Consider the following 24,470-nt stretch of genomic DNA (forward strand, 5'->3'; position numbering starts at 1 on the left):
TCAGGGAGTATTCAGGATTGGGTTGAAAGTGGACGCATTGAGGGCTGGGCTGTTGGGGGGGCAGCAGTGTGAGTATAGGGACAAGAATATATGGGGGAGTTGGGTAAGCAATGGAGGCTGGTCTTTAGGCCAGGTGGTTTGATCGGAGGGGGTTGAGGGTCAGTCTCTGGGCAGATGGAATGAGGTATTCCCCTCCCTCTGGCGGATTGTGAGCCAGCCCTGAACACACACACAGACACAGAGTCCCTCTGCCATCCCCTGCCCTGCTCTATAGGCGGCAGTGTGAGTGTCTCTGACAGACCGCTCTCTCCTTGGCCAGGCTCTCTCTCTTTCTCTGTCTCCCCATGTGAGTCGGGCTGTGAGCCATCACTCCCTCCCTTGCGTCCTGGGTTCGATTCTTCGCAGAGTAAGTGTGAAAAACCGGGCAGCAATATTTGTCCTCCGTCTCTCTTTGTGTTGTGTTATTAATTTATTATTGGCGGGAGAGGGGGAGGGAGGTGAGCGGCGCTTTTTCATTTCCGCGATTGGATCCGTCTTTCTGTCGAGAAACCAGCAGTGGATGCTCCGGGCGGGTGAGAGCAGCATCTATCACCCCCATCACCAGGGGAAAGGGGTGGGGGGATTTTTGAGGGAGGGGGTCATTTGGAGAAGGGGATGCAGTTTTACAGAGAGGAGGAGAGATTGTAATGTTCTGAAGGGGCCTGCCTGTGATTTTATTTAGTAGTCAGCCACCTGAGGAGGTTGGGGGGGGGGGGGGGGGGATTCTTTTTATTTGGGGGGGGGGGGGTGTGTGTTTGGCAATTGTGTGTTTATTGGAAGGGGGGGAGGAATGGAAAGGGGGAAAAAATGAGCAGGGGCACCGTATTGAAGCGAAAGGCGAGGGTGAATGATGTAGGGGGAGGTAATATTGGACTCGGATTGCAATATGTGGCTGGCTCTGGGTTACTCACAACTGGGATGTCCTGTCCCACCCTAGGACATGCGGTCACCCCCACCCATCCTCCAGAAGGTACAGAGGGTCCCCGGGCTGGGCCAGGCACTACCTGGAGACCGGAGCGGCATTTCCCTCCCTCCCTCCCTCTGTCTCCTCCAGGCACAGTGAGGCACAGGGATATTTGTCTGATAATCCTTCACATCTCAATTGATAGTGGCCGCAATCCACTCTCCAGCAGGACCAACGCTGTTTCTGTGAGGGTTTAATTTATTCCACATCTCTCTCTCTCTTTTCTGGTCCTCAGCGGGTCCTGGCCGAGTGTCTCTGTGTGTGTGTTGTGGGGGAGGGCTGCTCATTTTTATTTGTCTCCCCCATCCTCCATCCCATATCCTTCCTCTGCCTGCATCGCTGGGAGCTGGAGCAAGATGCTTGTTGCAATGTTTGACTGAGATTGTTGCAGATTTGCCCCCTAAGCTAAGGCAGCCTTTTGTGGTGTGAAGCAGGATCTCTCCATTTCTTTCTCTCTCTTTTCCCCCTATTTCGTTTTCCCTCCTGTATCCCCTTCTCCCTCTCTCTTTCTCTACCCATCTCCTTTCTTCTTTCTCTATCCATCTCTTTCTCTCTCTCTCTCTCCCCCAACCTCACTGTCACCCTTTATCACTCCCTCTCTCCCCCAGTTTCTGTCCCCGTCCACCCATCTGTCTCTCTACCCTCACAACTTTCTCTTACCCATCTCCCATCTCTTCCCCCATCTTTCTACCCTCTTTCTCTCTCCCTCTCTCTTCTACCTTCAATCTCCCTCTCTCTTTCTCCTCCTCTATCTCTCTACATCCCTCCCTTACCCCACTATCTGTATCTGTTTCTGCTCCCTTCCCTACTTTGCCTAATCTGTCTCCCCTCCTGTTCCCCCACTGACACTGATCTCACCCGCACTCTACCCTACACTCCACCCTACACTCCCTCACGTTGACCCAGACCCTGTCTGATCACCCCCCTCCCCATCCAATCCTCTACTCCCCCACACCACATCTCACCCCTCACCAACTCCACATTGGACACTGCCTGGTACAGCTGCTGTCTTTCTCTCTCTTCCGCTCTTCCCCCTCTCTTTCTGTGCCCCTCTCCTGCTCCGTCATCATTCTGTTTCCCATTTGCTCCCCCTTCTAACTCCTCCTGATGGTTGCTGACCTCCCCCTCTACCTGTGTTCCCCATCTCTCTCTCGCTCTCTCTGTCTCCATCCTCCCTTAACTCTGATAGTGTCTAACCTCCTCCTCTCCTGTGTTCCCTCCTCTCTTTCTCTCACCCCATTCCCCCGTCTCTGTCCCCACTTCTCCCCTGCAACAGTGTCTGACCTGCCCCGCCCAGGCACTGCCTGATAACCCCTCTCCCTCTCTCTGTTCCTCCTTTTCTTCTTATCCACTTTTTCTCACCCATCTCCCCCCAGTTGACCCCAGACAGTGTCAGAACCTCTCTCCGTGCCCCCCCCCCCCCTCCCCCCCCGACAGTGTCTGAACCACCTTTCTCTCTCTTTTCCCCCCACTCCCCTTCCCCTCCTCAGATGGTGACTTACACCCCTCTCTATCTCCCCCTCCCTTCAGTGTTTGACTCCGTCTCTACCTCTATCACGCCCCCCCCACCACATTTTTAAACCCCCCCCCACAATCCCCTTCCCCCTCAGAGGGTGTCTGACCCCTCCTTTCCCTCTCTCTATGCTGCAGGATGGCTCGCTTTGGGGAGGCGGCGAGTGGGATGTCGCTGGATCCCGCGGTTTCGGAGCCGGCTCGGAGCCGACATGAGGTGCCCGGGGCTGGGGCCACAGCAGCGGCAGCAGTGGGAGCGGCAGCGGCGGTGGCAGCGGCGGCGGCAGCAGCACAGGGCCCCGGAGGATTCAAACAGTCCCGGGCTCAGAGAGCCCGCACCATGGCCCTGTATAACCCCATCCCGGTCCGACACAACTGCCTGACAGCCAACAGGTCCCTCTTCCTGTTTGGGGAGGACAACATCGTCAGGAAATCCGCCAGGAAGGTCATCGAGTGGCCATATCCTTTCCTTGGTGGGGAGCTGTCAAAGCCCAAGCACCCTCATTTACCCCCATTCCCTCCATCTCCCTCTTCCTCCCCAGCTCCCCACTTTCTCCCTCTCTTCCCCATCAGTCCCTTCCCTCGCCATCTTGCCCCTTCATCCACTACTCCCCTTCACTCGCACTTTTACAAAATTTGACCTCCTCTTTGCCCTCCCTCTTCAACACCCATTTCCTCCTCTCCTTTGCCCCTTCACCTCCTCCCCATCTTACCACCAAGCCCACCTCACCTCCATTTGCTTTTCCCCACCCTAATCCTAACACATCTTTCCGTTTCCCATCTCTCCATTGTCTCCTTCCACACTTTCCCATTGGCACTTCCCAATTCTCCTTCCACCTCCTTGTTGGACTTGCCATTATTTCCCTGTTTTCCCCCCCCCGACTGTAATCGAAGCCGATCTCTAGCAAATGAGGATTGGGAATTTCTTTCAATGTCTTCTCCTTGCCACACCTCGGGGAGCAGAAGGCTGAGGTTGGGATTGAGGGAGTGTGAAGGGGTGAGTAGGGTGTGGGTCAGGATGGGTAAAGGAATGGGCTGCCAGGGTTTGATGTTTCCTTGGCTGGTAGTTGGCAGGGAGGGTGGTAGTAGCCAGAGGCGAAGGACAGAGGAGGCTGTTGGCATTTATGAAAGGCATGTTTTAGCAGTTGGCGAGCTGTTAATAATAATAACACCCAATTGTAGGTACGCAGCAGGGCTTGGAAGTTCTGCATTATTTATTCAAACACATCATTGGCTGGACCAATATTCATTGCCTATTGCTAATTGCCCAGAGAGCAATGAAAAGTCAACCACATGGCTGTGGGTCTGGAGTCACATGTAGGCCAGACCGGGTAAGGACAGTAAATTCCTTCCCTAAAGGACATTAGTGAACCCAATGGGTTTTTTTACCACACATGACAGTGTTTTCACGGTGATCATTAGACTCTTAATTCAGATATTTATTGAATTCAGATTCCAGCATCTGCCAGGCAGGCTTCAAACCTGGGTCCACAGAACATTACCGGGGTCTCTGGGTGGCTCTTCATCTAGACTCAGAACGTTAGCTTACTCTGTCTCCATGGATGCTGCCTGTCCCGCTGCGATGTTCCGGTAAAATTTGCTCCGTACCGGATTACTACACTTGTGATGTAAACGTGATGCGCCCCCCCATCTCCTCCTCTAGTGGGTCTGCGATCAGTGGTTTATTACACAGGGGAAAGAAGACAAAGGGTGTTTGCCAAGATTTGCCAAGAATCCATTTGCTGATGAATTTTACACTCTTTTTCAGAGAGTTGAGCAAGAATGAAACGCAGGATCCCATTCCCTCACTCACTGACCAAATCACCACCTCCACCCACCTCCACCCAACCCCCCACCCAACCCCACATATTAGAATGGTCAACTGAGATTTGCTATTTTTGGATTTGGCGACTGCTCTCTGGGGCATTGCATCCTTTGGAATGACTGCTGTAGAGGCTAGAGCTGGTGTTTTCATTGAAAACAGCCCCTGAGTGTCTGATATTTTGAGTTTGCCGATTCTGCCTGTTAGTAAGGGCGGTGGCACACTGACAGAGTAGGATTGTAATACAGCGTTGATCCAAGGGTAGCACTGATGCCATCTCTCCTTCTGCCACAGACCAGCTTCCCTGAGGTGACTCCACCAGAGGCACCCTGAGTGACCTTTTCGAAGGTTTCCATTAATTCTGAGGATTAACTCGAGAGGGGGAGGTCCTGAATTGAGGGACCTGTGTCTGTCGCTGTCACAAGTTGTATCGCTAGCCCTGTGAATATGTTTGGGCTTTCCCCAGAGCCCTGTCTCCTGACGAGCTGTGTCACCAAAGGCCAATCTCCTGCACACTCCATTTGTATCCAGATAACCAATGCCCTTTCGAATGCCTGAATTGAACCTACCTCCATCACATTTCCAGACGGCATTCCATTCCCTACCAATCATAAGTATCTCTACAGTGCAGATAGAGGCCATTCAGTCCATCGAGTCTTCACCGACCCTCTGAAGAGCATACAACCCAGATCCACCCCAAGCCAGTAACCCTGCATTTCCTATGGCTAATCCACCTACCTGGCACATCCTTGGATGCCTTGGGGCAATTGAGCATGGCCAATCCACCCGACCTGCACAACTATGGACTGTGGGAGGAAACTGGAGCACCCACGCAGACATGGGGAGAACATGCAAACTCCACACAGACAGTCACCTGAGGGTGGAATCCAACTCAGGTGCCTGGCGCTGTGAGGCAGCAGTGCTAACCACTGAAACACCGTGCTATCATTAAAACAGAGAATTAATTGCCCTGAAATAATTTACCATTTGGCAATGATCACAGCCGAACTGGGAACAGAACACATCACCCCTGATTATGGGCCCTGCAGCGTGTGACAGCGGACTCCCCACTCCGACACTCTCTTATCCCTGCCGTGTGAAAAAATGTTTTCTCACATCACCCTTGCTTCATTCACACATCAACTTCAAATCTATACCCTCTCATCCTTGTTCCTCTTTGAGTGGGAACAGCATCTCCCTCTCTACACCATCCAGTCTGCTCATGATTTTGAAGACCTCTATCAAGTCTTATCCTAGCCTTCTCTTCTAAGGAGCACAGTTTGAGGTGTAGAGGTTGTTGGTATTTGCTGCACATTCTCAGAGTCAGTGTTAGGGCCTCTGGGTGGGTTGAGAGGGCCATTTGGGGGAGGGGAGGGGAGCACGGACCAGGATCTTCCTATACTCGAATTAAGTCCAAAAGGGAAGAATTTGGATGAGGAAAGCGCGAGGTCTGTGGAGAATGGGAAAGCTTACTAGATCTTCTGGCAGTTATGCAGCGTGTTGGTGACACTTCTACTGGAGTTACTGCCTGAAGGCCCAAGCTACCAGCAGGTGCCAACCGATTGGAGGTACTGGCTGCTACTGTACAGGAAAATCCCCTCGGACCTCGAAAAGGAAGGTCGCTCACAGGAAATGTAAGCGTTCTTTGGGGTGGAGAGATGTTGGGGTGATAGGGAGAGGTGTGAAGGAAAGGGAGTGGTCTCAGCGGTCACCCGCTGCCCAGCCTCTCGATCAGGTATAAATTAATGCGGGTCGAGAGAGCTCTTTCCCCAAACTGACCGACTTGTTCCTAATAGACCACCAGTCGGTTCGGTCCACTCATCTCGTCCCTCCTGTAGACAACTGACAGGTGAGGCCCCCTACTGGTCACTCATTCACCTCTTCCGGGCCCTCAGTTGTCTATAGACAAGGATGGTCCAACTGGAATGGTTCCTAGAATGAGAAACCAATGGGTGATATGGGGCAAAGGCGGGAGATTGGCGCAATGACCGGACAATCGATGCATGATGGGCCGAATGCCTCCTTCCACTCAGTAACAATGCTGTGGATCCTGTGAACTTGGGCCTTTCTGTTGAGAATTTGACTGAGCAAAGTGGTGGAGTTCCGGTCTCTCCAATTCTGCGCCATTCCCAACTACGAACCCGGACAATTCTGCACCGCCGTCCCAGTCTTGGAACTTAAGATTTCAATGCCACCGTTGGGAAAGTAGGGAGTTACTAAATGAGAAGGGAGTCTTGTGAATTGGGGAGATGAGTCGAGGGACAGTGAGTGAGTGATGGACCAATCCTTGCCTGACTGTAAGGAAGTGGCATTGGGATAGTGCGGGACACTGGTAGGTCTGTTTTTCAGACCATCCCTGTTCCCCTCTGCATCCCTGCACACTTGCATCATTGTGTAGATCTATAGTTACCCCTTAAATGCCCTTCCCCTGAGATCTGGAGCTTGGTGAATGCCTTGGCAGCTGTTTCACCTTTGAGCTCATGTGAATCCAAAGCAATGTACTTGAGCAATAGTCCTGGTGCAGCATTGCTGTGGTCCTCACTGTCCTCTGAAGGATCTTGGTTGTCTTCAGATTCTTCAATATCGCTCCATCCTCTTTCCCCATTAATTTTCCTAGACTTTTGTACCATTCCCCCACCTCATCTCGGCAAAATCCTGATTTCATTTGAATAAAGATTCACACCAGTTGGAAATTTCTCAAATCAAACGGTTTTTTGCTGCTGCAGCAGGATGAGGGCAAGGTTCAGTGTGTTCAAAAAGAATAAACAATCAACTACAAATACTGATTTTTTTTCTTGTAAATTCATTGGAGTGGGCGTTGCTGGCTGGGCCTGCATTTGTTCCGAATTCCAAATTGCCCTTGAGAAGGTGGTGGTGAGCTGCCTTCTTCTGTCGTTTGCATTCTGTAGGGACGCCCACAATGCTGTTAGGGAAAGAATTCCAGGATTTTGACCCAGCAACGCTGAAGGAATGGCGATATATTTCCAAGTCGGGATGGTGGCTGACTTGGAGGGGGGGGTGTTCTCATGTATCTGTTGCCCTAGTCTTTTGAGGTGGTAGAGGCTGCAGGTTGCTTTGGAAGGAACCTTGATGAAGTACTGCAGAGCTTTTTTTTTCTGTAGATAGCCCACACCGCTGTTCCTCAGGGTCAATGGTGGAGGGAGTGAATGTTGAAAGTGATGGATGGAGTGGGTGGCCTGTGGCACAGTGATTAGCGCTGCTGCCTCACAGGGCTAGGGACCTGGGTTCAATTCCAGCCTCAGGTGACTGTCTGTGTGAAGGTTTGTACTTGTCCAGTTAGGTAGATTGGCTGTGCTAAATTGCCCATAGTGCCCTGAGGTGTGCAGGCTTAGGTGGGTTAGCCGTGGAAATGTAGGGTTACAGGGATAGGGTGGGGGTGGGTGCCTCTTTGAAAGGTATTGCAGGCTCGATGGGCCAAATGGCCTGCTTCCATATTGTAGGGATTCTATGATTCTGAGTGCCAGACAAATGGCTACTTTGTCCTGGATAGTGTTGAACTTATAAATTAAGAGCTGGTGTGGGATCAGAATCAGATCTGGGCTGAATGGTAAGACAGTAGATTCCCATCAGAATATTAACAGCACAGTAGCAATCATACAGTGGTCAGACCAACTTATCATTTGCTTTGATTGACACCATCATTTGATTTCTTTTTGAAATTTCAGTTTGCCATTTGGCGATGGTGGAATCTGAACTCACATTATTAGTCGAGTCACAGACCACTATAGTTTTGTGGAACCGTATATCTTAAACCTTGCGGCAGACACGCACTGCATCAGTATCTGAGGAATTGCGAGTGGTGCTGAATGTTATGCGATCATCAGCAAACATCCCCAAGTCTGAACTTATGGTGGAGGGAAGGCCACTTCGAACTGGAGATGGAGGAAAACTGAACTCCCTTTTTAAATGATCTATAAATGACTTGAATGATGTCAGTCACCTGCAACAGAAAAAACACAGAAATGGAGAGCAGAATAGGCAGGTGAATGGCAGATGGAGTTCAATACAAAGATGTGACCTGATGTATTTTGGTGGAAAGGATACAGAGAGGCAACAGAGAGTAATTTTAGGCCCATCGTTTATTCCTTACCCACTCCCCACATCTCATCTTTAGCATATGTACCAATTTTTTCTGAGCTGTTATCAGTTCTGAAGAAGGGTCACTGGACGTGAAACCATTAACTGTGCTTTCTCTCCACAGGTGCTGCCACAGACCTGCTGAGATTTTCCAGCAATTTTTAATTTTGTTTCTGATTTCCAGTGCCTGCAGTGCTTTGCAGTTTAAGCATACGAGTTTGTGAGCTTCATAAATAGAGACATTGAATTTAGAAACAGGGAAGTCGAGCTAAATATTTATAAAGTTTGGTGTCCAATTCTGGCCCCCACACTCCAGGAAGGATGTAAGAGCCCTTGAGAGTGGGAAGGGGAAATTTACCAGAATGGGTCCAGCGGTAAGGGATTTTACTGACAAGATTCAGTTGGAGAGGCTGTTGTTCTCCATGGAGAAAAGGTGGGGGACCACTGTACATGTAGAAATTCCTGTTTTTGAAAGTGTCCTGGGAACTGCTGTACAAGTGGCATTTACTGTTTTCTCAACTATTGTATTATTCTTAGAGGTCTACAGTACAGAATAAAGCCCTCCATCTCATTGATTCTGTGCTTGCAGTTTGATATTTCTATTGTAGGAACCCCTTCACCTACGGAGTTAGTTGTTTTCAAGTATGGCACAAACCTCTGTACGTGTGAATTTTGCAGTTTTTGGGATTATTGTACACACCCCTGTACCTGTGTACTTACAAAAACAGAAATTGCTGGAGGAACTCAGCAGGTTGGGCCAGCTCCTGTGGAGAAAAAGAGAATACAGTCAACAATTCTAGTCTAGTGACCTGTCTTCAGAACTATGCACTTTAGAATTTGCTGTTTAACAGTCACTGGTCTCAAACATTAACAGTTTTCTCTTTGCAGATGCTACCAGATCTACTGAGTTTCTCCAGCACTTTCTGTTTTTGTTTAAGATTTCCAACATTCATAGTTCTTTAGTGTTTACAGCACTATTGTTTGAATCCCTGTGTGTGTGGAGTTGGCTGTTTTAGGGTCTACTGTACACATATCTATATATGTGGAGTTTTCTGTTGTTTGAACCCCTGTACGTGTATAATTAGCTGTTTTTGAGACTATTTTAGAACCCTTTGTGTATGTGCAGCTTCGTGTTTGCAGGACTACTGTATAAATCTCTGGACATGTGGAATTTGCTATCTAGAGAACAATTGTCCCAACCCATGTACATTTTTTTTTAGGATTACTGTACAAAACTGCTGTACATGTTGACTGCTGTATTCACCTTGTACATGTGGAGCTTGCTGTTTTTAGGAGTATAGTATCAGCTCTGTAGATGTGGAATATGCTGTTTTGGGGACTACTGTTTGCACACAGTACTTGTGGAGTTTGTTGTTTAGAAGTTAATTCTATGAACCCTTGTATGTGTGAAGTTAGCTGTTTTGGGGGACTATTGTTCTGTATATGTGGAGTTTGCTGGATCTGGGACATTTCCTTTGACAATTCTCCATATATGTGGGATTAACTATTTTCGGGACAATTGTATGAACATGTGGAGTTTGCTTGTTTTCTAGACTTTTGCCCAAACCTCCGTACTGTGGACTTAGCATCTGTTTTCAGAACTGTTATATACATCCCTGTACATGTGTAGCTTCCTATTTTATGGGACTATCATACACAACCCTGTGCATTTACAGATTGCTGATTTTAGGCCTAATTTTATATACCTGTATGTGGGATTTAACTGTTTGCCTTAGAGCAGTGCGGATTGATAGGGGACATGATTGAGATATATAAAATTATAAGGGAGAGGAAGAAACTTTTCCCCTTGATTGGGGGTATCAATGACTGGGTGACATAGATTTAAGGTAAGGAGCAGGAGGTTCAGGAAAGATGTAGGAAAATCTTTTACACCCAGAAGGTGGTGGGAATCTGGAACTCACTGCCTGTTAGGGTGGGAGAGACAGAAATCCTCACAACATTGAATAAGTATTTAGATGTGCATTTGTGATGCAAGGCGTACAAGGGCAAGTGCTGGAAAATGGGATTGGAATAGTTAGGTTGTATTTGACCAGCACGGATATGATGGTCCAAAGGGCCTTTTCTGTGCTATAGAGGCAATGGCCTAGTGGTATTATTGTTGGACTGTTAACCCAGAAACCCAGAAAATGTTCTGGTGACCCGGGTTCAAATACTGCCATGGCAGATGGTGGAATTTGAATTCAATAAATATCTGGAATTAAGAGTCTAATGATGACTGTGAATCCATTGCTGATTGTTGGGAAAACCCATCTGGTTCACTGATGCCCTTTAGGGAAGGAAACTGCCATCCTCACCTGGTCAGGCCCACATGTGACTCCAGACCCACAGCAATGCAGCTGACTGATCACTGCCGTCTGAGCAATTAGGGATGGGCAATAAACGCTGCCTGGCCAGTGATGCCCTCATCCCATGAATGAATAAAAAAAAAATAGATCTCTATGACTATTCTATGTACTTATAGATAATTTCTTTGAGTCTGCTGTTCCCGTGAGCGAGTTATAGACTGAAATCTAATGGAGGGGTTCAGGGTGTTTTTTTTTTAATATAGAATAACAGATATCCGGAAGTGAGATACAGACTGAAATCTAATGGAGGGGTACAGTGTGGTTTATATACAGAATAACATACATGGGTGAGGGAAACAGACTTGAAACTAATCAAGGGGCACAAAGTGGTTTGCATATAGAATGACAGTTACCCAGGTGTGAGATACAGACTGGAATCCAATCGAGGGGTAGAGAGTGGTTTACACGCAGATATCTGGGAGTGAAACATAATGATGTGTTTCAGGTTTTTTTTTGTGTGTGGAGAGTCTGATTGTTCTCACTCTGCAATGGAAGTAAGTGCGATTACTGCAGTCGTTTGAAGCGTGATTTTTGCCAGCTCTGAGTGTGAATGCAGGACCTGCTTAGAACATTAGGTGGTGAGAGAGACAGGTTTGGCTGCAGATTACTGCTATTATTTTGAATAATTAATAATCTACTGATCAGCGCAAAACAAATGAAAATCACGGAGCTGGGGGTAAAAACGGGCTGTGCAGCTATGACTAGTTCTAGGATCACCACAACACTTGCTTTATCTGTGAACATCTCCACATATGTCCCCGTCGTTTGTCCAGATTACCAAATAGCACATTAAATACCCAGCTGGGCTCTGCCGTTGGGCAGTGGATTTGAAAACGCTGATTTATATTCTGTCAGGCGCACACCTCACTGAATGATAAACACGGCTTAATATTTAATGTGGAGCTACTGAGGGATGAATCTGCTTCAGCTTTTTCACAACCTTTTCTGATTAAAGGCTGCAATAGCAAGGTAGACACGATATGGAGGACCGTATAAATATCCCTCCATTCTGTCCCCATCAAACACTCCCAGGACAGGTACAGCTCAGGGGTCGATACAGCGTAAAGCTTTCTGTAAACTGGTTCCTATCAAATGCTCCCGGGATGAACAGCAACAGCACGGGTTTCCGTGCAGAGTAAAGCTCTCTCCGCACTGTCCCCATCGAACACACCCAGGACAGGGATAGAGGTAACAAGGTGTAGAGCTGGATGAACACAGCAGGTCAAGCAGCATCAGAGGAGCAGGGATAGCATGGGGTTGGAAACAGAGTGACAAAAAGAAGGATTTGAACCTTACAGTAGGAGGATTCTGTCTGATTTTGTTTCTGAGTGACTTACATGGCCATTTGGTACCTGCAAGGGGGGTGGGGAAGGGGGTGCGGAGAGGAGCAGTAATACCCTGTGAATATGAAGGACCCTGTAGGCGATTTCACTACTGAATCGAATCCTACCCTGACCCAGCTCTCAGCAAGGCTGAACGGAGAGTGATGCATTGTGCACCCACGCATGGCCGTGTTGCAGATGCACTGGAACCCCTCACGCCCCTTGCCCCGGTGTGACTGTCCTTTCCAATGACCCACCGTCGAGCAGGCCAGCTACATCCTGAAAGAGGAGAAAGGGAATTCAGCCCCTCGAGACTGTGTTTGCCCACATTCAGCTTGATCCTGACTGTATCCCAGCTCCATCTACCTTCCTTTGGCCCATGAAACCCACAAAGCTGTGAATGGCAGCTTCTGCTGTCCTGTACCTCACTCTGCCTTTCTGTGGGAGATAGCTCCATTGCACTTAGCCTGAAAAAGCACTGAATGAGCTGCTTTTTACTTTTAATGTTGCACCCCTTGCTCTCCCTGACCAGAGGAGACACCTACCAACTTGACCCAGCCCAGATTCTGTTGTCTGTGCTCAAGGAAATATAAGTACATCAGTTCAGTGATTAGACCCGTTGCCTTTGTGCTCCGTACTGCCTGTGGAGAGAGACAGAAATGATCTAACAAAAAACATTTGTTCGACGTATGCTGCAATTGAGTTGTCTCACGTGGCTGTCATGTCAGCCCTGTTGCAGAGGGTGTGAGGTGTTGTGTGTTTGCAGCAATCTACTCCAGATACAGCAGCAGGCTCAGTGAATCAGACCACTTTCAGGTGCAGTGGTGAGGGTCAAGGGTCAGGAATGTTTGCACAAGGTGACTCACCACTGCGCTGCTTCCAGCGACTCGCAGTCGGTGTCTCTGAAACTCTCGATATTGCCGCGTGGAGCTCTCTGAATTCTTCACCCCACTTTCTGTTGATATTGGAGAGCTGAGAGAGTCACTGGAAGCAGATTCTCCACTTCCCTACCTTTTCCCTTTGATTCCCTTACTGATTAAAAATCTCTCTCTCTCTCAGCCTCGAATAGTCTCGATGACCCAGCCTCACCAGCACTCTTGTAAGGAATTCTGCAGGTTCACTACCCTCTAACAGAAGAAATTCCTCCTCATCTCAGTCTTATGTTGGTGACCCTTTGTTCTGAGATAATGCCCTCTGGTCCTAGACTCTCCCACAAGGGGAGACAACCTCTCAAGTCCACTAGGAATCTTGTATGATTTAATGAGGTCACCTCTCATCCTTCTAAATTCCAATGAGTACAGGCCCAAACCACTCAACGTGTGTGTGCGTGTGCGGTATGCTGGGCAATAGTTATTCCTTACCGGCATCAGGAGGATACATAAATTCCCGAATTTCAGTTCATTGTGGGATCTTGCTGTGTGCAACTGACTTGTGTTTCCCCACCAATGCTTCAAAAGTAATTCCACTGCTGCAAAGAAGTTTGGATGCTTAGAGCAGTCGCTGGTGGGAGGGGTGTAGAGATGGAGGGATTAGAAAACTGAAAGACTGATACAAAGTGAGGAATAAAGACGGACTTTTCAGGATGATCCAAATCTCTTTGCAGCCAGTGGAATTACTTTTGAAGCGTTGGTGGGGAAACGCAAGCCAGTTGCACACAGCAAAATCCCACAATGAACTGAAATTCGGGAATTGACGTATCCTCCTGATGCTAGTAAGGGATAACTATTACCCGGCATACCAGGCTGAACCCACACACACCCACATATGCACCCACATATGCACACACACCCACATATGCACCCACATATGCACACACGCACACACACTTTGAGTAGTTTGGGCCTGTACTCATTGGAATTTAGAAGGATGAGAGGTGACCTCAATAAATCATACAAGATTCCTAGTGGACTTGAAAGGATTGATGCAGAGAGGTTGTCTCCCCTTGTGGGAGAGTTTGGAACCAGAGGGCATTATCTCAGAACAAAGGGTCACCCAGTTAAGACAGAGATGAGGAGGAATTTCTTCTGTCAGAGGGTAGTGAATCTGTGGAATTCTTTACCACAAGAGTGCTGGTGAGGCTGGGTCATCAAGTCTATTCAAGGCTGAGAGAGAGAGATTTTTAATCAGTAAGGGAATCAAGGGCTATGGAGGAAAAAGCAGGGAAGTGAAGTCATAGAGTCATACAGCACAGAAACAGACCCTTTGGTCCAATAAGTCCACAACGACCAGATTTCCTAAATTAATCTAGTTCTATTTGCCAGCATTTGGCCCTATCCCTGTAAACCCTTTCTATTCATGTACCTATCCAGGTGCCTTTTAAATGTTGTAATTGTACCAGCCTCCACACTTCCTCTGGCAGCTCATTCCATACACACACTACCTCTGCATGAAAATGTTGCCCCTTAGGTCCCTTTTAAATCTTTTCCCTCAACGTTAACCTATGCCCTCTAGTCTTGGACTCCCCTACCCTGTGGAAAAAGACCTTGACTATTCACCCTACCCATGCCACTCATGATTTTGTAAACCTCTATGCGATCCCCCTCAGCCTCCAATGCTGCAGGGAAAATAGCCCCAGTTTATACAGCCTCTCCCTATAGCTCGAACCCTCCAAATCCCAGCAACATCCTTGTAAATCTTTTGAGGGTTTTCAGATTAGCCACGACCTCGTTGAATGTTGCAGCAGATGGGCTGCATGGCTGCATGCAGTGCAGCACTCCTTCAGTACTGCACTGAGGGTGTTGCCCAAGATTAGGCGCTTTAGTTTGTTTGAGATTGGGACCTTGACTACTCAGCACAACTGAGACATTTACCTTAACCAGAATTTATACATTGAAACAACCTAGAGAAGTGAAGAGAACGTAAGCTATTAAGATATTATGATAATGGTTTAACCTGCCCCTCCTAAAACAATGAAATTCAGGCAACAAGTGCTAACTTGATGCCTTCTGTTACCTTGTGATGGACTCAGTAGACGGTTAAGTGGCTGTCTGTTCCAAACCCATCAGCTCCCAGTCTTGATAGAAACCGAAAGAACTGTGGATGCTGTAAATCAGAAACAAAAACAGAAACTACTGGAAAAGCTCAGCAGGTCTGGCAACATCTGTGGACAGAAATCAGAGTTAATGTTTCGCGTCTGGTAACCAAGGAATGGTCACTCGACCCGAAACATTAACTGTGATTTCTCTCCACAGATGCTGCCCAGACCTGTTGAGATTTTCCAGCAATTTCTGTTTTTATTTTGACTGGATGTTGCCCCCAGTGATCTAACAATTCAGTCGAGAGCAGATGGGAATGTGAGGATTAGGAAGTGACCAATGTATTTGCCATTTCTTACAAGGGCTGACAGAGCTAATTTGGGTAATTACAACTAGGCCAATTAGTCTAACATCTGCAATAAGGGGAATGTTTTGTAATCTTTAATTATCAAGGAAGAGACCAGATATCTCAAGAGAGAAAGAAAGAATTGCCTGGAACAAAAACACAAACAGGCCATTCAGTGCAACAGCTCCAGGCCAGTCCTACGCTCCCTCTCTCTCTTTTGAATGAATTCAAATGACAATAACCTATTTCTTTCTCTTTCCTCTGTTTAAATCACTTTCCCTCAAATGTGACCACACTCTTGGTCCAAACTGATCCTGATGTACTTTGTGTCACTTTCTTGTCACTCTCTTGGCAAAGGAGTCACATTTGAATTTTTAAAATGGATTTACTGACACCAGTCAGTTTTATGGTCTGCAGCGTTAGTGTCCCCACCAGCAGAAACCTCTTTAAATCCATCCTATCCATTTTGATTTTCGTTTTGAGGACCACGCCCCCCAGTAGGTCAGCCCTCAGCGTTCTCCTTACTTAGAGAAGAGCCCTGTCTTTCTAGCTCTGCTGATAGTTGTAACCTCTCAGTTCTGACATGATCCTTGTCTACAAAAAGGCAACTTTTTATTGAAATAGTGAGAAACTTCAAAATGCTTCGGTGCAGAGGGATCTGGGTGACCTCGTGCTTGGATCTCAGAAAGTTAGTATCTGGGGACAGTAGGTAGTAAGAAAGACAAGTGGAATTTTAGCATTTACTGCTAAAGGAATAGAGTATAAAAGTAGAGAAGTATAAGACATTAGTGAGAATACAGCTGGAGTATTGTGTACAGTTTTGGTCCCCTTACTTGAGGAGGGACATGGTTACATTGGAGGCAGTCCTGAGGAGGTTCACTAGATTATCTACAGAGATGAGTTAGGTGGTTGTTTTTGACTAATATGGACATGATGGGACGAAGGACCTTTTTCTGTGCTCTAGATTCTTATGATTCTATGAGAGGCTTGTCTTATGAGGAGAGAATGGTTATGAGTGGTTTAGGCTTGTAATCACTAGACTTTAGAAGAATGAGAGGAGATCTAATTGGGGTACATCAGAAGATAAAGGGAATCGATAAAGTATATGTAGAGTGGATGTTTCTTGCAGGGTAACCTAGAACGATAGGTCGCAGTTTTGGGATGAGGGGTGGCTGATTTAAAACAGAGAAGAGGAGGAATTACTTCTCTCAAAGGGACATGAATCTGTGGAATTCACTGCCTTAGAGCGTGGTGGATGCTGGGACATTGAGTAACTTTAAGGAGGAGGCAGACAGACAGATTTTGAATTAGTGATGAGTTCAAGGGTTACGGGGAGCGGGCAGGAAAGTGGAGTTGAGCTGAGTTGAGATCAATCATGATCATGTTAAATGGTGGAGCAGGCTGAAGAGCCTGAATGGCGTCCTCGGGATCCTTGTTCTTAGGTTCTTATTTATCAGCTACATCTCTTCCGGAAACAGTCCTTGAGGGATGTGGGAAAAAAGACTGCGTTTGTGCTTTTTGTGCACGTGAACCTGCAGTTGTGTTTGTTTATTCACGGAGTCGTTCCTTTCACAGCCCTTTGCAAAGTGTAATACTAAACCATGTGAGAAAATGTTAGGACTAATGACTAAAAGCTAGGCTCAAAAAAGTATATTTTGAGGAGTGTATTAAAGGAGCCGAGGGAGGTGAGAGGGGGATTAGTTTGACATGGAAGTGCAGAGCACATGGCCAATGCAGCTGAAAGCACGGCTGCTCGTGGTCAAATCAGAGAAACTAGGGATACTCCAGAGGCTAGAGATGGTGGACTGCAGAGACCTGTCAATGGCAGTGATGAAGGAGGTGACAGAGATAGAGTCAAAGGCAAGGAGGGACTGGAAAGCGAGGAGTTGAAAATAGTGATCTTGGCAGACTGGGGAACACATCAATGGTGGCTACAAGTAACTGGGTATGGAGTGAGACAGGGAGACACAGCTTTCTTTTATATATTCATAGGAGGTGGGCGTGGCTGGTTGGCCAGCATTCTATTGCCTGTCCCTAATTGCCCCTAGAGAAAGTGGTAGACAGCTGCCTTCTGGAACTGCTGCAGTCCATTTGCTGTGAGGGAGAGAATTCTAGGATTTTGATCCAGGAACAGTGAAGGAACGACGATATATTTCCAAGTCAGGATGGTGAGTGGCTTGGAGGGGAACTTGCAGGGGGTGGTGTTCCCATATACCTGCTGCCCTTGTCCTTCTAGATTTCTAGATGGAAGTGATCGTGGGTTTGGAAGGTGCTGTCTGAGGATCTTTGGTGAATTTCTGCAGTGCATCTTGTAGATAGTACTGTGCATCGGTGGAGGGAGTGGATGTTCGTGGATGTGGTGCCAATCAAGCGGGCTGCTTTGTTATGGATCGTATCAAGTTCCTTGATTGTTGTTGGGGCTGCACTCATCCAGGCAAGTGGGCAGTATTCCATCACACTCCTGACTTGTGTCTTGTAAATGGTGGGACAGGCTTTGAGGAGTCCACAGTTTTCTGAGGCTCTGACCTGCTCTTATAGCCACTATATTTATGTGGCTAGTCCAGTTCAGTTTCTGATGACATTAAGTTTATTGATCTTGTGAGAGTAGCCAGCAACTCATTAAAAGTTTTGAAATAACAGTGGCATGGAAGAGCATATTGGAAACAGGGGAGCTGAGGCACGGACAGACAGGGTGGTCAGTACAGAGATGTTTCCACAAATGCCAGCTCAAGAGTTCAGCATGGGGTCAAAGATGATGCTGAGTACGTGTCTGGTCTTGTTCAGCCTGAGACAGCTACTGTTGAAAGGAGTGGAGTTGCAGGCGAGCAAGGGAGCTCATGGCACTGATGGCAACTTATTTGTTCTATTCATCCAGTGCTGGATGTTAGACCAGGTGACAAATCAGAGGCACTGGAGAGGTCAAAGCTGGTAGCGCTGGGGCAGAACTAGGTCTCCACAGCCTGTATGTGGAGACTGACCATGTCCCCGAGGGGCAGTGCGTAGGTGAGAAAAAGGAGGGACCACAGATAGATCCGTGGGGAACACCAGAGGGAACGGTGCGGGAGCAGGAAGAGAAACCAGCATGATTTAGCAGGGAATTCTATGGCTCTAATGAGATGGATAGGAACAGGTGAGAGTTTTATTGCCCATCCCTAAACTGCCCAGAGGGCAATTAAGAATCAGCCACATTGCTGTGGGTCTGAAGTCACATGTAGACCAGACCAGGCAGGGAAAGCAGATTTCCTTCCCTGAAGGACATTAGTGATGTGAATTTTTCTTGATGTTTGATTTCTCTGATGGTTATCATTCCTGATAGAGCTTCATATTCTAGTTTGATGCATGAGTGGATTTTAAATCCCCAAGCTACCATGATGAGATTCGAATTCATGACCCTGGATCATCAAACAAACAACACAACCACTGTTAACACATTAAAGGAAATCAGCAAAAGGTTTGGGGTAAGAGAGAGCTTCAAAATTGGATTTAAAATTTGTAGACTTGGAAACTTTTGGTCTTCAATGCAAACATCACTACCCAAAATCCAACTCCATCATTCAGAGTGGGGCTGGTGGCATAGTGGTAACGTTACTGATCTAGTAATTCAGTAGTTAAGGATCTGCTGCTGTAGGTTCATATCCCACCACAGCTGTTGTTGGAATTTAAATTGAAAACACCCTTGATTGTTTTTTCAAAAAACTGTTTGTTTCACTCCTGTCTTTTGGGGAAGGAAATGTGGCCTATATGTGACTCCAGCAATTTTTAATATCCTCTGAAATATCCAAGCAAGCCATTCAGTTTATCAACAAGGTCTAATAAAAGGAATGGAACTGGTTGGACTACCTGAAGGCAGTGGAAGTGACAGGCAATCACCATTCCTTCAATGTCGCTGGGTCAAAATCCTGAAAATCTCAGTCGCAGCAGTGTGTACTATCTACAAGATGCACTGCAGAAATTCACCAAAGATCCTCAGACAGCACCTTCCAAACCCATGACCATTTCCATTTAGAAGGACAAGAGCAGCAGATATATGGGAATACCATCACCTCCAAGTTCCCCTCCAAGTCACTCACCACCCTGACTTGGAAATATATCACCATTACTTCACTGTTGCTCCCTCATGGCATTGTGGGTCAACCTACAGCAGGTGGACTGCAGCGGTTCAAGAAGGCAGCTCACCACCACCTTCTCAAGGGCAATTAGGGATGGGCAGGAAATGCTGGTCAGCCAGCAACACCCACATCCCACAAATGGATTAAACAAAAGTGCTTTCCCAACAGCATTGTGGTGTACCTACACCCTGAGGACTGCAGTGGTTCAAGAACGTACCACCGCCTTTTCCAAGCATGGGTAATAAATGCTGGCCCATCTAGCGACACTCACATCCTGTGAACTTAAGGCCGATACTCGATCAGGCTGTTTGCCATCTATTTCATCCTGAAACGTGCATTTAACCCTATATCCACTCTCAGGGCAACCTACATCCATTTCTGCAACATTGCCCACCTCACCCCTGCCCTTGACCCTTTGCTGGTGAAACCTTTGCCCCTGTCTTTATTATCTGCAGATACACTGCTCCCCCATTTCTCTCTCTGCAGAAGTTTGCATGTTGCTATAGATTCTGACTTGCACCTCCGTGGGCAACCTATAAAGGTTTTTGTTTAGCAGTACTACTATTTTAAAATTCCCATTTTTTTTGTCTATTTCTCTGCAACCTCCTCTGGCCCTACAAACCTCCACGATCTCTGCATTCCTCCAGATCCAGTCCAGTTGACCTGCTTCAGCAACGATTGCTGAGGGCCTAACCTTTGCAATTTCCTTTCTAACCTCTCTACATCTTTTTTTTTTCTCTCCCCATGATCTTCCTTGAACCTACCTCACTGACCAAATCTAACAACGTGGGTTGCTATTTATATCCTGCTTAGATCTTTCATCGATATCTCTCTCCAGTGATAAATCGCATCCAGCATCTTCAACCCGGCAAGTGAGCATCGATCTATGTCCCCTGGGTCTTCAGTCCAACAACTTAAGCTGCCCTGTTCCAGCCAAGAATCAAAGGCCTGGGGATAAGGACCGTCCAACTCAACGTTGTTTCTTCTGGGTCGTGTCTGAGTATCATGCAAACATGTTGGAGACATCTTCACATGTCGTGTCCAATGACCAAGCAGCCACGGATATAATGTCGCAGTTAGTGATTGTAATCTTGAAGGGTGGAGAGCACGACAGAAGAACCATGGCAGCATGAGGAGACACCCCTTGGCGGAGAGAGTGGTTCAGATCTGCAACGCACTGCCCGAGTGCATGGTGGACACCAATTCCTGTCACAGCTTTCAGATGGGAATTGGAGAATTATTTGAAGACCAAAGATACTTGGGGCTATGGAGACATAAGGTGGAGAGTGGCACAATCTGCGTTGTAGAGTGCTGGCATAGTGCACTGGCTAGTCGCTGTCTGTGCAGTAATTCTCTGGCTGTGTACATGAGGAACACTATCACGGATTTTAATGTCTTCATGGCTGAAGAGGAAACCCCTGAACACCATGCTACAGTGGTCAGCACCACTCATCTTGGCATTAAACCGCCCTTGAGACGATTGAAACAAATTTCACAATGGTGCCTCCCCAGCGCCAACTGGGACTGTTGAGGGAAAGATGCCAAAGAGTGCTGACTCAGGCCTGTGCCACAGTGGAACGTTACCACTGGCTCATTAGCTGCCAAGAAGAGGATCAGTCCCTGGTGGGACAGCACCAAACAGATAGGTCTTAGTGGAGGCATGAGACTCAGTGAAATGCCACTGGTGGATTGGGTATGATCAAGGTAATCTCCGTCCCTGGGCCCTACAACAACACAGCAGAGACACCTTTGTACGACACTCCTTGGGCTCTCGGTAAAAGGATTGATGCTGAAACTCACGAGGATTGATCACTGCGTCAAGGGTAAGTGTCTCAACATCACAATGCTGTATAATTTTGCAAGTGGTGTACATTACAGTGCTTCCTGTGTCTGAAGAGTATGTGTCCATGGAGGGAGGGGTATAGTACGAGGGTATGTGGTATGTTACAAGAGCAAGTATCCTTGTATGTTACTGTGTCTCACAGAGTGGATTATTACAATGGTAGTGGTCAAGTGAAAGTATTATCTCTGGATGTAGTTGAACATTAGAATACATGATTGGAAGGAGTAGCTATTGAGTCATTCTATCTCTCTTGAGGGACAGTATCACAAAGATAACTGCCCTGTCAGGAATGATTTATTACTAGGGTATGTGTCTGTGCATGGAATGGTACACGACAAGGGTAGGTGGCGGAGGGAAGCGGGTGGTGTCAGTTAGCTCGGTTTGCGATGCAGAGAGACGCCAACAGCATGGGTTCAATTCCTGCAGTGGCTGAGCTTAGCACGAAGGACTCTACTTCTCATCCTCTCCTCTGAGGTGTGGTGACCCTCAGGTTAAACCATCATCAGTCATCCATCTCTCTCTCTCTCTCTCTCTCTCTCTCTCTTTAATGAGAGAGCAGCCCTATGGGACTATGATGACTTGGCCTTTACCTAGGTGGATGGCTCTGAATGGTGTGGTATATTACAAGGGTATTTGTCTATGGAGTGAGTGATATGTTGGGAGCGTGTGTTCCCGGAGAGCGTTGCCTTGTATAAGGGCATGTCTGTCTGGAGGGAGTGGTGTATTCCAAACCTACGTGTATTAAAAACATACATTTCAGCAAAGGGTGTGGAGTATTATGAGAATACATGTCTCTGGAGGAAGTGATATATGGCAAAGGTACAGCTGTCTGGGGGGGGTAGTGTTACAGGGTATGTGTGTCCAGAGGGAGTGGAATATTGCAAGGGTACGTGTGTCACTGGGAGAAGTGGAATATTACAAGGGTATTTGCCTCTGGATGGAGGGGTATATTACAAGGGTAGAATAGATTTGATTTGATTTATTGTTGTCACATGTACCGAGATACAGTGAAAAGTATTCTTCTGTGTGCTATCCAGACAAATCATATCTTAAATAAGTACATCAGGGTAATAGATCAGATTGCAGAATATAGTGTTACAGCTACAGAGAAGACACAGAGAAAGATCAACTGTAATATATGAGAGGTTCATTCGTAACAACAGGGAAGAATCTGTTCGTAAATCTGGTGGGACTGGAATGTTACAAGGGTACATGTGTCTGGGAGGAGTGGAATCTTACAAGAATGTGGGAGTTTGAGTACAGCGGTACATTTCCATGGAGATATGTGTCTGGGGAAATGGATGTATTATAAGGGGATGTGCCTCTAGAGTGAGTGATATGTTAAAAGGTTGTACATGTCTGAGTTGAGTGGAATATTACAAAGGTTCTTGTGTTTGAGGGGAATGGAATATTACAAGGTTACATGAGTGTGGGGAGAGTGGAATATTACAAGGGTGCATGTGTCTGAAGGGAGTGTAAGATTACAAGAGTACATGTGTCTGGGGAAAGTGGTACATTACTAGGGTACATGTCTGAAGGAGTGGTGTGTTACAAGGGTATTGGTATCTGCAGGAGGGGAATATTACAAGGGTACATGTGTCTTGGGGCAAGTGGTACATTACAAGGGTAGATGTCTCTGCAGGGAGTGGTGAATTGCAGGGTCATTTGTCTGTGGAGGAAATAGTGTATTACAAGTGTTTTTGAGTCTCTGGAGGGAGTCTGTTATATCTGGGAAGAGTGAAATATTGCAATGGTATGTGTGCCTGGAGGGAGTAAAATATTACAAGGTATGTGCCTCTGGATTGTGTGACATATTATCAGGATACATGTATCTGTGGAAAATGGAATATTACAAGTGAATGAGTGTCTGAAGAGAGCAATGTTGTATAACTGTACATGTGTCTGGAGGGAGTGTTGTGTTAAAGGAACATGCGTCTCTTCAGAGAGTTGTATATTTATATGCGTGTGTGTGTCTGAAGTGACTTAAACATTGTAAGGATAATTGTGTCTGGAAGGACTGGTGTATTTCAAGGGTATATTTGTCTGTTTGGAGTAGAATATTGCAAGAGTACATGCTTTTGGAGGGAGTGGTACATTAGAAGGCTAAGTGTGTCTTGAGGGAATGAAATATTACAAGATTTGTACATGTCTGGAGAAAGCAGTTTATTACAAGGATACAGGTGTCTGGTGCCTGCGGTATATTTGTAGGGTAGATGTGTTTGGAGGATAACATATTACCAGAATATGTTTATCTGGGGAGAGTGGACCATTTAAAATATATGAGAGTCTGGAGAGAGTGATATTTTACAAGCATACACGTGTCTGGAAGGGATTAGCGCATTACGGGTGAATGTGTTTCTGGAGGGAATGGTGTATTATAGTGATAGAATTCTCTGGAGTGGAACATTACAAGGATAGGTGAGCCTGAAGGAAATGGTGTATTACAAGGGTTCTTTAGTCAGGAGTAAGTGGAATATTACAGGATAAGTGTGTCTGGAGGGAGGAATATTGCAAAGGGACATGCCTGTGGAGGTTGTGGATTATTACCAGGATATGTGTATCTAGGGTGTGTAGAATATACAGGAGTATGTGTCTCTGAAGGGAATGGTATATTACAAGGGTATAGTTGGGAGGGAGTTGAATGTAACAAAAGGTACATGTGTATGGATCCAGTGGAATAGTAGCAGTGTATATCTGCCTGGGGAATGTGTAATCTTAGGAGGATACATGTGTCTGATGGAAGTGGCATATCACAAGGTTCTGTGTCTCTGGAGGGAGTGGAATATTAGAATGATATTGGTATCTTGAGGGAGTGTATTATTGCTGGACTATGTGTCTCTGAAGGGAGTGAAATAATAGGGGCATGTGTGTCTGGAGACAGTGGTGTAACACAGGGCTGTCAGGAGGAAGTGGTATATTGCACAGTTATGAATGTTTGGAGGGTGAGGAATATTTCAAGGCTACCTGTATATGGAGGGAGTGGTGCTGTACATTAAAATGGCGCATTTCTAGAACATAGAACATAGAACATAGAACATTACAGCGCAGTACAGGCCCTTCGGCCCTCGATGTTG

At 46.7% G+C, this 24,470-nt stretch overlaps 1 protein-coding gene across 1 annotated transcript in view; it reads left to right on the top strand.

Moving 5' to 3' along the window:
* The window catches only part of LOC125484259 (probable voltage-dependent R-type calcium channel subunit alpha-1E), a 201,933-nt gene that overhangs the window by 80,240 nt on the left and 97,223 nt on the right, over positions 1–24,470 (top strand). Inside the window, exon 3 of the mRNA XM_048602251.1 lies at positions 2,654–2,974. Within this exon, the coding sequence (XP_048458208.1) occupies positions 2,654–2,974 (321 nt within the window). The remainder of the gene's footprint in view (positions 1–2,653; positions 2,975–24,470) is intronic.

The sequence above is a fragment of the Rhincodon typus genome, chromosome 10, assembly GCF_021869965.1.
Source record: "Rhincodon typus isolate 14 chromosome 10, sRhiTyp1.1, whole genome shotgun sequence".
NCBI classification, from domain to species: Eukaryota; Metazoa; Chordata; class Chondrichthyes; order Orectolobiformes; family Rhincodontidae; genus Rhincodon; species Rhincodon typus.